The 14,423-nt window shown below is 45.6% G+C and overlaps 1 protein-coding gene across 2 annotated transcripts in view; it reads right to left on the bottom strand.

The window, feature by feature from the left end:
* Window positions 1-917: 917 nt before the first annotated feature.
* Window positions 918-14,423, bottom strand: part of igsf3 (immunoglobulin superfamily, member 3) — a 190,545-nt gene continuing 177,039 nt past the window's right edge. For both annotated transcript variants that reach the window (XM_070893490.1, XM_070893491.1), the window contains exon 10: window positions 918-6,540. In XM_070893490.1, the coding sequence (XP_070749591.1) occupies window positions 6,290-6,540 (251 nt within the window). In that variant the 3' untranslated portion in view covers window positions 918-6,289. The remainder of the gene's footprint in view (window positions 6,541-14,423) is intronic.

Genomic DNA, 14,423 nt, shown 5'->3' with positions numbered 1-14,423 from the left:
TGAAAGTTTTTTTTAAAAAAGCCCCAAAAAACTATGTGATTTATTTAATTTTGTTTCAAACCCATTTTTACACCCAGATCTGATTACAAATGGTATGGATAATTCATGTTATTCTAGATCAGATTCATAACTGCCCCCTCTAGTGACTGTTCAACTTTAGCACATGTAGTGTTCAGGGCAAAAAAATAAGAATTGAAAACTAAGCTATATTGTAAATTATACTAAAATGCTGTAACAGTTCATGTTCACTTGTGTTATTTAGCCTTCAGCAAAAATATGTACACCAACAAAATATCGTTTGATCATTAAATTTTAAATGCACCCTAATAAGCAGATAAAAAAGCGCAGTTTTATTTAAGTATATAAAATAACACATTTACTACCATAGGTAACTAACACTAAAATATATATTTGAGGTATCTTCTTTCAATACATGTCAAGTTGTTTAATTTAAATTTGACTAACTTTAATAAGGAAGCAGTTAATTATTATTTTACATGGATTTTAACATGTAACTGATTCCCTATTTGAAATTCAAATTTGCAAAAAGATGAAGGGAGAGGATTAAAGTGAGATTCGCTCCAGTTGAACAGACTCCGGCTAATCCCTCAGGTTGTATTCCAGAATGATCGACGACGCGAGAACAGGGAGATTGAGGAATCAGTTAAAAATACCTTATAATAAAGTGGATTCAAAGGTATAAATACCATTTGAATGGCTCTTTTTCATTCTATCTAGCAAGCACACTTGATTTTGGCCAGAAAGAAATTTGGACACACTGTGGAATCACGTTAGTTTGAATGAGCTGATTGTAACTTTAGCAAACACCTAAAATCTCTCAATCAGTTCATTTGACATGTCTACCCTCCCTCCACACCCCTCCTAAATGTATGTAACATTTAAAATGAAGGGTTTTGATTGGATAAATAATTAAAAACGGTTTCCACTGGCAGGAGGTAAACAGAGGACACAGATTTAAGATAATTGGCAAAAGAACTAGAGGGGAGCTGAGAATTTTTTTAATGCTGCTGTTGTTATATTCTGGAATGTACTGCCTAAAAGGGTGGTGGAAGCAGATTCTAAAGTAACTTTCAAAAGTGAATTGGATATATACTTGAAAAGGAAAGATTTGCAGGGCTATGGGGAAATGGCAGGGTAATGGGGCGAATTCAATAGTACTTTCAAAGAGCCAACACCGGCACGATGGGCCAAATGGCCTCCTTCTGTGCTCTATGATACTATGAACGAGACAGCTTCCCTCAGGTGGTAAGTGAACTATATCTCAGATTAACTAGAGAAGAAAGATCCTAGGTTCGATTACTGGTGTGTACTGAAATAGCTGATCACTAAGAGAAGCAGTTGGGTACTACAATTGGATCCAGAGACCCTGACCCAGAGGGAAAAAATAGCCAGAGTGGCTCAGGTTGGGAAATGCATGTGAACTTTACAATGAGAACGTAATCTTATGGCATTTACAATCAGATAGCCTATTGGAAATCACCATCTAGGGTCAGACTTAAAGACTAGCCACTTGGATGGGGTGAAGTACTGGAGGGCTGTCCATGAAATTGTACTCCAACAAGATTCAGCATCTTTAGGTGTGATGGAAGGAATATAGGAAGTTAACATACAAGGAAAAATAATCAGCAGGGCTTTAGAATAACTCGAGTGTGCAATGTCTTTGGATCATCAATCTCTCTTCACCGATACTTGCATTGTAATTCTGTATTGTGCATATCTTTAAAAAATTGAGATGTAAACTACTCACTCTCCAATTTAAATGCATGATTTTTAAGAGGAGGAGTATGGTGAGAATGTATGAGCTGTTCCCTTAATAGAGAATATTTTTTAATTTTGGGGGATTGGGAGGAAAACATTTAGTCCTGGATTTATATTGTGTGGACAACATTTCTATCACATGCTATATTTTGAATTCCCCTTTTGGCCATACTCATTGGTCCAAACAAGAATTTCTGATTTGTTTTCTATTTACAGAACCTTTTTGAATAAATAATGTACATCTGTCTATATTTCCATTTTTTTTTAAAAGCTCCTTTTTGCAAAAGTAGATAGGGAAAATTTACAAAATATGCCAATTTTTCCCACTCTTGGAAATTTGCAGCATCTGCAATTTGTGCTTCATTATCAGTTTCCCTGCAGGTTATGGGGATAATAGTGTACACTATTTCATGTCATTATACCTTCATTTAATTATGAAAGAGTATGCTTGTGTGACTACCATTGCCACAATAATGCTGACTATAGGATTTTCCTACAGTGTGCAATGAAGCCCCAAACACCAACTTTTAAAAATTGATCCTTTCACATTTCTACTCAAATTATTCAAGCCAGTCTGTAAAGTAGAATGTGCATTTGCTGAAGCTCCACATGACACCCAATTACAATTTGCTTTTTGAAGTTGCAATATAACCTTTTAGCTTGTAAAGGCCAGCACAGAACCGGTTATGCCTTTCTCGGCTTACTCAGCCAAGACTTAAATGTCAAATACCCATATTGCTCCTTTGCTCATTCAAGGCTTTTATGGTGCCAATTGCTGCAGTTCATAAATAGCACTGATGCCATTTCACACTGCTTGGCAACTCTACACGTTATACTGGTGAAGTCAGTTTGTTTCCTTGATCCACTGATAGAGACAACATTATCCAAAGTTGAACCTGCACCCGATTCAGAATTAAAACAGTGTACAAAAGCATCCAGTGACATTTTTCACCCAATAATCTCACAAGCATAGAGTGCACCAATACTGACATTTGAATCCAGACCTCTAGTACTTTTTCTTGGTACCGCCAAGTGTTTCAGTGGATTGAATATATACAAGCTTTTTCATCAACTAAATTTCTGCCTCCCATTTCCTGCCCTATTCTTGTTACCTGATTGAATTGGTTTGAGAACAATGTTCTTTCATTTCTGGACTCAGCTTTACATTGGTTTTAATTAATACATGTCACTGTATTGCTCTTTTGCAGAATTGTTGAGAGTCTCAGCTAGATCCTTTTTCTTTGCCTAATGAATGCCACAAAAATATAATTGCGCACTCCTACTACAGAAGAAGCTAGGAATAGCCTTTAACCTTAAAGACACTCAAGCTCAGACACTTACCTTATTTGATTACGAATTTATCATTTTAAGTTCTATGCCTTTGTAGAGATTGTTACATTCCATTTCCCTTTTATAATGAGAAAAACTGCTTAAGCTTTATTCCTAGAACCGATTTTACAATGGAGTTTAAAAGGATCAGACTGTTCAATAGGCAGGGTGACCTCCCAATTCTCCCACCTACATTTGAGAATCTTAGCTGCATTAAATTGTATTGATTTACCAACTCTCTCTAAAATGCATCTTTGCTGCACACTGTAACCCAAGTTTTCTTCTTTACCCCTTTTTGAATGATTAATAGTTACCCAAGTCAGTGCCGTACTCGCCAACATAAATGTACAAGATGTTCAAGCTCAATGAAATGATTCATCAAAGCTGTCTAGCTGGTCCAGCACCAGAAACAACAAATTCAGAGGCAGTAACTGCTTAGGGGAGTTTTATGAGACGAAAATCAAAGATTTTTGATAAATGTTGATCTAATTATGAAGACGAGGATGCATGGTGCAGAGGTTAGGGTACAACAACTCTCTGAAGTTGTGAGGGAATAACATAATCGAACCAATCGTCCTGCAGGCTTTGGATTTAAATTGGTCACTTCATTTGGTAATGGTAAAGCATACAGTATGTGTAGGGCTACGCAGTAGAGTCCAAGTGGCACAAAGTCATCAACTGACCTTAGCTTTGAGCCCACAGCTAATTTACGTTCTCCACTGATGGATGTACACAGATATACTATATGAATATACAGTGAAGTCAGAAGCCCATTCTCCCATTGCTGCTCTGGCTAATGAGGACATTGTGTTCCACTGGTCACACACTCACATGAAGGATCCTTGGGCTAAATACATAGTCTGATGATGAATCCTGTGACTGAATTCAGACTGATATACTGTGCCACCTCATGCAAAAACTCCGACATGTAAACAAAGTCTAAATGCACATTTCAAAGGAATCCCAGACCAGATCATTACCCAAAGCTGTTATTATGACTCTCCTGTGCTTTTAAAATACTGCAAAAAGACAGTAAATGCAACAAAATACTGCCTGAAGCCATCATTGGCCATCTTTAAATGTAACATTTCTGATCGGAAGATAAAGGTATTATCAGAATCTTACCAGAACCTGAAGCTGCTGTGTTCTTGCAGCCTGGAACTGTAACAATAGTGTGAAAGTTAGAACTGCTAGATCAAGGATGCAGTAGCTTACAATGGACCTATGTCTATGAGACCTGTGTTGTTGGTGCAGGGTTCATTATACATGCATTGTACGTGGTAGTACAGGAGCATTTTCTGGATGAGAGCATCTTTATTAAGAAAATAGTTGATTCTATTCTGATCAGGTTGTGCAGTGGGATTTATGTGAACAGCTCGGAGAACATCCCTGTTAGATCAAATACTTGGGTAACTAATCACCTATCAATTCAAATCTTGTGCTGCATGAAATAATATTAATTCAACATGAAAACTAATAAACCAGCCTATGCGGGGAGATCCAGCCAGTTTGGTTAGCCAGTCAGTGTTGGGATAAAAAGTTTCCGACTGTAGAATCTTCCTACTTACCATCTTACATACTGCTCTGTCCCCATGATAGTGATGCTGTCTCGACAAGACCACTTGCACTTCTGACTTTCCCCTTTCCAAGGCCACTTCTCTTTTCCCACACAAATATCAGTGATTTTTTTCCTCATCCTGTGGAATTTATTGTGATTTTTGAGAGTATGGTCCAATGAAATAGTCATTTTTGCTTCAGTGCAAAACCCCTAAAAAATGTCATGGATAATTCAATCCCACCTACATCATATCTTAACTGTGTACTTCATACATTAGATAATTAAGATTTTAAGAGTGGTTTAGTAAATACAAATGGATTTGTTTTCGAACAGAATATGAATGAATGTTTGAAAATTCTCAAAGATATTTAAGCTGAGACAATGTGATTTAGGCTGAACAGGCTTGTAGCAAAGCCCAGGATTCTGTTAGCACATTGAACCTGTTTGGGCACTGGATTGGTTCAGGCTTGTATCCATTTCCTTTGACTAAATGACACTCTTTTAAAGAACACTATCAAAACAAAATAGGCAATTATAGTGATTTTTGTTCAAACACAGAATAAAAAGTTATTTCAAAAAGTGCAAAACCAATGTATTAAAAAAAACGTATCCAGCTGCATGACTACTTTTCCATTCTACAGAGTTGCAGCTTAATCAGATTTCTGTATCAAAAAATTCATAAAATGAGAAACCTTGGCTATACTTGCTTATAATCTGCTTGATCCTTCACTATAGTCACTAGAAGGGATGGAATTTCATTGTCCCACATCCTGTATTCAGGAAACATCGTCTTCATGTAATTCTGTCACAATGCAGTCATAGGATTGATGATGATCGTGGCTTTTCTATTGCACTTGGCATAGTCATTTGAAACTTGTCAAACACTGAATTTGCTTGACAACGTCTGAGCCTTCGGTGCTACAGCTTCTCCTCGGCTTCCATGATCTTCCCACTCCCCTTTTATTGTTTCTGTTGTTCATATATTCTAAGCAGTGCTGTGATTGAATAGAAGGTCTGGGTGTATGTTCATCCCTCCAGTCATGACGTCCCTTCGATTTAGTGTTGACTCTTTGTATATTTGTTTAACCAAGCATTGGGGCAATCAAGTGTCATGAAGCTTCAGGAAAAAAAAAGCACTTCCATTTTACATCATTACAGTTCAATATTTTCCCTCCACGGTACTGCATTTGCTACAGTTCTGTACATCAGGAGTGACAATAGTCTTAACATTCGGGAGATCATCTGGCATTTTAATGAGATCAGACTATTACACATAGCGGACTAATGTGACAAGCAGAACTCTCATGCAGTGAAAACAGTTGGCAGAAGACTATTTATCTACATTAGTGTAAAATTAAACATTCCAACTATATCAAGTAATTGTGTTGGGGGTAATGGGGAGGAGGTCAATTGAGCCAAACAACTTGGAATAAATGCACACACTCTACCCCATATTTCAATGCCATAACCCTCAATGTACATTCTTAATATAAGAGGTGGAGAATATTACTTCCAAACTTGGATTTTTGGGGGTTAATATTCATCCTTAATTCATTATAACTTTGACCCCTTCAGTTGAATGTCAGTTATATTTTCTCCAAAATAATTTCCCCCCTTCCTCTGTTAAGCAAGGCTTCCTGGTCCTATTCTGAAATCCGGTGGCTCAAGGCTTGTTGGAGAATAAGTCACCGCTGGTTCTTTGATCCAGAGTAATGGAACGCCATTTTTACCATCAGATTTCTTCTGCGAGTTAAGGGTCTTATAACGTGTTAGTAAAATGGCAATAAGGAGGACTCCAAAAATCGGAAAAGGGTAGAAAAATATAAAGTAGAATAGGGCATCATTTGAACAAATCGCTTCCTGAAGAGAAGAACCTGTAGGAAAGAAATAATCAAAGGTCAGAAACTCACTTTCATTTATGTCACCCCCGTTAGACTGGCTCATCTTTTTCCTTCAAACCACGTCACTGAGTAGTGAACCATTGTCCTGTGCCCAGAGCAGCCTACCCTCCTCACTAAAGGAGGTACCTTGGCAACAGCATCCTGGTGTCACAAGACTTTTTTCATCCAGGACACCTGGATTATTCGGTAGATGAAATCTGTTGCTATTACTTATGCTCTGATAGGGAAATGAAGATGGTGGTAATGTTATCCTGAAATCAGTAAATAGTTCCTGAATGACATTTGCACTTGATCTTATGGAATACAGACAATTGCCAAATATATTATAATTAAAATTATGGTTTGTGAGTATTTTCTTCTTTTTAATTAGGGTTTCCTCCAGGATTAGGAGATTGATTTCACAGACAACTGATATTTAAAAAGGGTAGAAGTTATATTTTTTGAGATATTTGGCCAAATTTCAAAGTAGAATTGCGTGAAGTTTCTTTTTGCTGGCTGAAATCATGTTATTGTAGTTTAAAGGCCACCAACAATATGTTTTTCTGCATCAAAGGCATGATATAAATGTAAGCTGCTACACATTTTCCATATCTATAATGCAACATCAACAGGTATGTATTTAGTGCATTTAACATAGAAAATGTTATAAGGCGCTTCACAGAAGCATAAGAAGATAAATGGATAAATGGATGGGGTACTGAAGTTTCATGTTCAGCCATGAACTCATTGAATGGCGGTGCAGGCTAGAAGGGCTGAATGGCCTGCTCCTGCACCTATTTTCTATGTTTCTATGTTAACTTGAAACACCTTTCAGCTCTGATTGGGTCCCCTTGATGATAAGTCCTGATTGCTCAACTCTAGACAGAACAGAGCTCACTTGGAACAGACAAGGCTCACTCTCTTGGGTTAAGACCTTCTCCCACCCCCCAAACAAGTTCCTGCCCCCATCCCCCCGCAATGCCCAAGGTCCTGAACTCTTCCCCCACCCCAAGTCTCTGACATTCTCCCCTCGCCCAAGTTCCTGACCTCCTCCCTTCCATCCCAAGTTCCTGAACTTCTCCCCCCCCCCCCTTCCCCCCAAAGTTCTTGACCTTCTCCCTCTACTCAAGTTCCTTCCCCATGGATTCATGACCTTCTCTCCCCAACAAGTTCCTGACCTTCCCCTACCCAGCCATAGATGGGGCATTGTGTACGGATTGTTAACAGGTTTATTGGCTATGAAGTGAATAATGACAGTGTCGTGATTTCCGGATTACATCCAATCCAATTATGTCATTTGTCACACACACACCGACAACCAGGTGTAGGGGGAGGAGATGGAGAACGTGGTGCGGGTATAGAGGGTGTGGGGTTGGAAGAATGTGATGTGTCTTACCATCTGGATCATGTTCTCGCTCTTAACCGCCCCTTTTAGACCTGGATCACGTTCTTCCCCCATCCCCACTGTGCTCTCCGTGTTTTTTACTCCCCTCCCGCTAAAAGAGTTCCTGACCCCGTCTCCAAGTTCCTGACCTCTCCCCTCTCCTCTCTCTCCCTGATTCCATCCCCTCTCTCTCTCTCTCTCTCTCTGCCCCACTCCCTCTCGCTGCCCCACTCCCGCTCTCTCTCTCTGCCCCACTCCCTCTCTCTCTCTCTCTCTGCCCCACTCCCTCTCTCTCTGCCCCACTCCCTCTCTCTCTCTCTGCCCCACTCCCTCTCTCTCTCTCTGCCCCACTCCCTCTCTCTCTCTCTGCCCCACTCCCTTTCTCTCTCTCTGCCCCACTCCCTCCCTCCCTCTCTCTCTCTCTCTGCCCCACTCCCTCTCTCTCTCTCTCTGCCCCACTCCCTCTCTCTCTCTCTCTGCCCCACTCCCTCTTTCTCTCTCTGCCCTTCTCCCCCTCTCTCTGCCCCACTCCCTCCCTCTCTCTCTCTGCCCCACTCCCTCCCTCTCTCTCTGCCCCACTCCCCCTCTCTCTCTCTGCCCCACTCCCTCTCTCTCTCTCTCTGCCCCACTCCCCCTCTCTCTCTCTGCCCCACTCCCCCTCTCTCTCTCTGCCCCACTCCCTTTCTCTCTCTCTGCCCCACTCCCTCCCTCTCTCTCTCTGCCCCACTCCCCCTCTCTCTCTCTGCCCCACTCCCTCTCTCTCTCTCTGCCCCACTCCCTTTCTCTCTCTCTGCCTCACTCCCTCCCTCCCTCTCTCTCTCTGCCCCACTCCCTCTCTCTCTCTCTCTGCCCCACTCCCTCTCTCTCTCTCTCTGCCCCACTCCCTCTTTCTCTCTCTGCCCTTCTCCCCCTCTCTCTGCCCCACTCCCTCCCTCTCTCTCTCTGCCCCACTCCCCCTCTCTCTCTCTGCCCCACTCCCCCTCTCTCTCTCTCTGCCCCACTCCCCCTCTCTCTCTCTGCCCCACTCCCTCTCTCTCTCTCTGCCCCACTCCCTCTCTCTCTCTCTCTGCCCCACTCCCTCTCTCTCTGCCCCACTCTCTCTCTCTGCCCCACTCCCTCTCTCTCTCTCTCTACCCCACTCCCTCTCTCTCTCTACCCCACTCCCTCTCTCTCTCTGCCCCACTCCCTCTCTCTCTCTCTGCCCCACTCCCTCTCTCTCTCTCTGCCCCACTCCCTCTCTCTCTCTCTGCCCCACTCCCTCTCCCTCTCTCTCTCTCTGCCCCACTCCCTCTCCCTCTCTCTCTCTCTGCCCCACTCCCTCTCCCTCTCTCTCTCTCTGCCCCACTCCCTCTCTCTCTCTCTCTCTGCCCCACACTCTCTCTCTCTCTGCCCCCCTCTCTCTCTCTCTCTGCCCTACTGTGTCTCTCTCTCTCTCTCTCTCTCTCTCTCCCACCTCCGATTTCCTCGCTCTCTCAGAAGGCTGCGAAAATGTTTGAGTAAATAATCACAGCAATATTCTGGGCAAAAGTCTTGGAGGCTCCTTTAGTATAGGCATTGATTTTCAAAAGATAACCCAAAAGCCTCAGTAGCAGGCTCCGCAACGTGGTCCAGCCCCACTTCCGGCTTCCTCATATATCGTACTGTGCACACTCGACCGAATCGAGCGCACAAGCGCTAAAAAGGATGGAGTCCACTGTACACATGTGCAGAAGGGCACAAAAATGTTCACGCAGATAATCACTTCGAAGTTAAAGTTAAACATAAACACTGAGCCAGAGAAGGAGATATTATAAGGGGTGACCAAAACCTTAATCAATGCGGTGGGTTTTAAGGAATATCTTAGAGGGAGAGAGAGGTCGAAGGGCAGAGGGGTTTGGGGAGGGAATTCCAGAGCATGGAACCCAAGTGGTTGAAGGGAGGGCTGCCAATAGTGTGGAGCAGGGGGCGGAGTTTTAAAGCGGGAGGAGGTTACAGAGATATGGAGGGATATGGCCATGAAGAAATTTAAACACAAGAATGAGAATTTTAAATTTGAAGCATTGGAAGACTGGGAGTCAATGTAGGAAAGGGAGAACAGGGTGAGGGATGAGCGGGACTTGGTGTGGGATAGAATATGGGCAGCATAATTTTGCATTGGCTGAAGTTTACTGAGGTTGGAGAAATAGATGCTGGCTAGGAGAGCACTGGAATAGTCAAGTATGAAGGTGACAAAGGCATGGACGTGGGTTTCAGCAACAGATGAGCTGAGGTAGAAGTGGTGGTGGTGGTGGTTACAAGTGAAATTAGTTAAGACTTTGTGATGGAGAGGCTAAATATATATTATATGATTCCTTAATGTGTAATCCAATGCTAATGAATGGATAATTTTCTAATTACAGAATCCAAAGAAAATTACCTTATTCTTGTTGCGATTGAGAGCGCTGGGGGTAGGCTGGTGATCGGGAGAGCTGGGGATCAGGAAAGCTGGGGATCAGGAGGGCTGGGGATCGGGAGAGCTGGGGATCGGGAGAGCTGGAGATTAGTAGAGCTGGGGGGAGGCTGGGGATCGGGAGAGCTGGGGGGAGTGCTGGGCATCGGGAGTGCTGGGGATCGGGAGAGTTGGGGATCGGGAGAGCTGGGGGAGGCTGGTGATCGGAAGAGCTGGGGATCGGGAGAGCTGGGGGGGGGGTGGGGGGAGGCTGGTGATCGGGAGAGCTGGGGATCAGGAGAGGAGCTAGGGATCAGGAGAACTGGAGGGAGGCTGATGATTGGGAGAGCTGGGGATCGGGAGAGCTTGGAGAAAGGCTGGGGATCGGGAGGGCTTGGGGGAGGCTGGTGAACAGGAGGCCTGGGATCAGCTGGGTTAGTAATAGGAAGAGATGGGGATCAGGAGAGCTGGGGATAGGAAGGGATGGGGCAGATTGATGATAGGGAGGGATGGAGATTGGGAGGGCTGGAATGCTGGGGGTGGGGTGGGAGGGGAGACTGGCGATCAGGAGGGGGCTGGGGGAAGGCTGGCAATAGGCTGGGATGGGGGAGGCTGGTATTCAGGAGGACTGAAGGCAGGCTGGTAATAAGGAGGGATGGGGATGGGGAGGGCTGGTGATAGGGAGGGCACACTGGAGACGGTGTTGAATCTCCTCATCAATGTCTGCTCTTGTTGATAAGAGGCTCCCGAGGTACGGAAAATGGTCCACGTTGTCCAGGGCTGCGCCATAGATCTTGATGACTGGGGGGCAGTGCTGTGTGGTGAGGACAGGCTGGTTGAGGACCTGTGTTTAGCATAAGGCCCATGCTTTCGTACGCCTCAGTAAATATGTCAACTATGTCCTGAAGTTCAGCCTCTGTATGTGTGCAGATGCAGGCGTCGTCCGCGTACTGTAGCTCGACGACAGAGGTTGGGGTGGTCTTGGACCTGGCCTGGAGACGGGGAAGGTTGAACAGCTTCCCACGGGTTCTGTAGTTTAGTTCCACTCCAGTGGGGAGCTTGTTGACTGTGAGGTGGAGCATGGATTCAACACCACCTCCAGTGCGCCAGTGCAGCCTTCGGCCACCTGAGGAAAAGAGTGTTCGAAGACCAAGCCCTCAAATCTACCACCAAGCTCATGGTCTACAGGGCTGTAGTAATACCTGCCCTCCTGTATGGCTCAGAGACATGGACCATGTACAGTAGACACCTCAAGTCACTGGAGAAATACCACCAACGATGTCTCCGCAAGATCCTACAAATCCCCTGGGAGAACAGACGCACCAACATTAGCGTCCTCGACCAGGCCAACATCCCCAGCATCGAAGCACTGACCACACTTGATCAGCTCCGCTGGGCAGGCCACATTGTCCGCATGTCAGACACAAGACTCCCAAAGCAAGCGCTCTACTCGGAACTCCTTCACGGCAAACGAGCCAAAGATGGGCAGAGGAAACGTTACAAGGACACCCTCAAAGCTTCCCTGATAAAGTGCGACATCCCCATTGACACCTGGGAGTCTTGGCCAAAGACCACCCTAAATTGGGGGAAGTGCATCCGGGAGGGCGCTGAGCACCTTGAGTGTCATCGTCGAGAGCATGCAGAAATCAAGTGCAGGCAGCAGAAAGAGCATGCGGCAAATCTGCACCACCCACCCTTTCCCTCAACGACTGTCTGTCCCACCTGTGACAGGGACTGTGGTTCTCATATTGGACTGTTCAGTCACCTAAGGACTCATTTTAAGAGTGGAAGCAAGTCTTCCTCGATTCTGAGGGAGTGCCTATGATGATGATAGGGAGGATGGGGATCGGGAGTGCTGGTGATAGGAAGGGATGGGAATTGGGAGGGTTGGTGATAGGGAGGGATGGTGATTGGGAGGGTTGGGGGAGAGGCTGGCAAATGGGAACCTCCGATCAGCTGCTGGGAATCCCACAGGTCAGCTCTCCCCCTCAGTTACTATTAAATTTAAGTTGAGGTGCCGCTGATGTCAGCAGACCACACCGTTGTTTTTTAAATTATTCATTCAGGCGATGTGGGTGTCGCTGGGATGGCAGCATTTATTGCCCATCCCTAATTGCCCTTAACTGAGTGGCTTGCCATTTCAGAGGGCAGTTAAGAGTCACAAAAATGTCCAATCACATTCTATCAAAAAATAATTTCTGTGGTGTATAGCAAGTCAGTCCCTCACCCATCCCACTCTATACCCTTAAAATAAACGTTATTACATAATTAACACATTAAAAAATCATTTATAAGGAAAATCACAAACTTATCCATCCACTGCACTTTCCATTCGCTCAGCTGTTGCCCAATCCCCCAAACATAGCAGACCAACGTCCTGCACATCTCCCTGACTCAATCCCTCTCTGCACTGCACTTTCACCTGTTGGCACTCTACATCCGCCCATTTGTTCTCTCTTGCTGCTTTCTGCTCAGTGCCACCTCTGGCCATTCCCTGCCCACTGCCTCCTGCTGCCTTTCACTGTTCCCAGAAAGGCATTAACAAAGAGAGAAAACAAAACAAGAAGTGGAGTAAGAGTAACAAAGACACAGGAATAGATTAACAGAGATAAATGGAGAGAGTAATAGATACGGCACTAGATTAAGAGAGATAAATGGGGAGAATAAGAGATACAGGAAGAGATTAACAGAGAAATGGGAAGAATAAGGTTCAACATTAACTTGCATTTTGCAGTACCTTATAAAATATCCAATACTGCTTCACAGAGGCATAAAGAACACCAAGCAGTGGGAGGTGAATGATTAGGAGACTGAAGGCATGACCAAAAAGGTCTTGCAATAGCCAAGAGGAGGTTGGAGGGTCAGATCAGAAGTGAAAGATTGTCAATAAGAAAAACAAATGAGCTGACAGCAGTCAAAATATCCAGGCAGTAGACACAGAGATGTGGCTGTGAGTTACATATTCAACTTTGGTGATGTAGATGTGATTACATGTGGTAGAGTTTGTCATGGGTACCCAACAGAGTCCAAGGTTTGCTAGTGATCAAAAGAGTTCAGGAGCTTCAGACAGGGAAGGGAGACAATTCAGAGCTGGTGGTGGTTGTAGGTTTTAATCTTCAAGAAGGTTAAATTAAGTCCAAAGCTTGATGGCAGTCTAGGAATATCCAGGGCCTGGTGGTGGTTGGGGAGGCCTGGGGCCTAGAGATTAGCTAGTTGACTGGAGATCAGAGTCCAGGGTCTTCCTGGAGGATGTGAGCGGAGGCCGGCTAGATGAAGGTCTGAACCCAGGGACTGGCTGACCAGTGGTTTGAGCTTGGGCATTGTGGGGCCGAAATTGCCCCTTTATTTAAAGAGTCGTTACTGCCTCAAAGAGGCGGCAACGGTGCGGAAAGCACTCATCGCTCAGTCGGCGCGGAGGGGCCGCCATTTTGTAAATTGTCCACCTTTATTTTTGGAGTGGTGTACGGGACAGCCCCGCCCATCTTCCCGCCAGTCGGGCATGCGCCGACCCCTTAGCGACCGGTGGTGACCCCTTTTCCGCCTCGCGCGGGAAATTGCCCCACGGGAGAAGATCAGCCATCGCTTGGTGTCCCCGACAGCTTTCCCCGGCGGGAAGTTTCTTGCGGCAAGGCGGCGCGTCCGCCCATAAAATGGGAGGGCACACCGCCGCGGCCGCCATTTTACTTTCATTGTCGGCCAACTCCGACAATGGCAGCCATGGGTTCAGCTGCACTCCACCGCCCCCACACGCCACACTCCACCGCCCCCACACGCCGCACTCCACACTCCACCGCCCCCACACGCCGCACTCCACACGCCGCACTCCACACTCCACCGCCCCCACACGCCGCACTCCACCGCCCCCACACGCCGCACTCCACCGCCCCCACATGCCGCACTCCACCGCCCCCACACGCCGCACTCCACACGCCGCACTCCACACTCCACCGCCCCCACACGCCGCACTCCACCGCCCCCACACGCCGCACTCCACACGCCGCACTCCACACTCCACCGCCCCCACATGCCGCACTCCACCGCCCCCACACGCCGCACTCCACACTCCACCGCCCCCACACGCCGCAC

This window comes from Pristiophorus japonicus, chromosome 11 (genome assembly GCF_044704955.1).
Source record: "Pristiophorus japonicus isolate sPriJap1 chromosome 11, sPriJap1.hap1, whole genome shotgun sequence".
NCBI lineage: Eukaryota > Metazoa > Chordata > Chondrichthyes > Pristiophoridae > Pristiophorus > Pristiophorus japonicus.
This window is presented reverse-complemented; position numbering and strand designations above follow the sequence as displayed.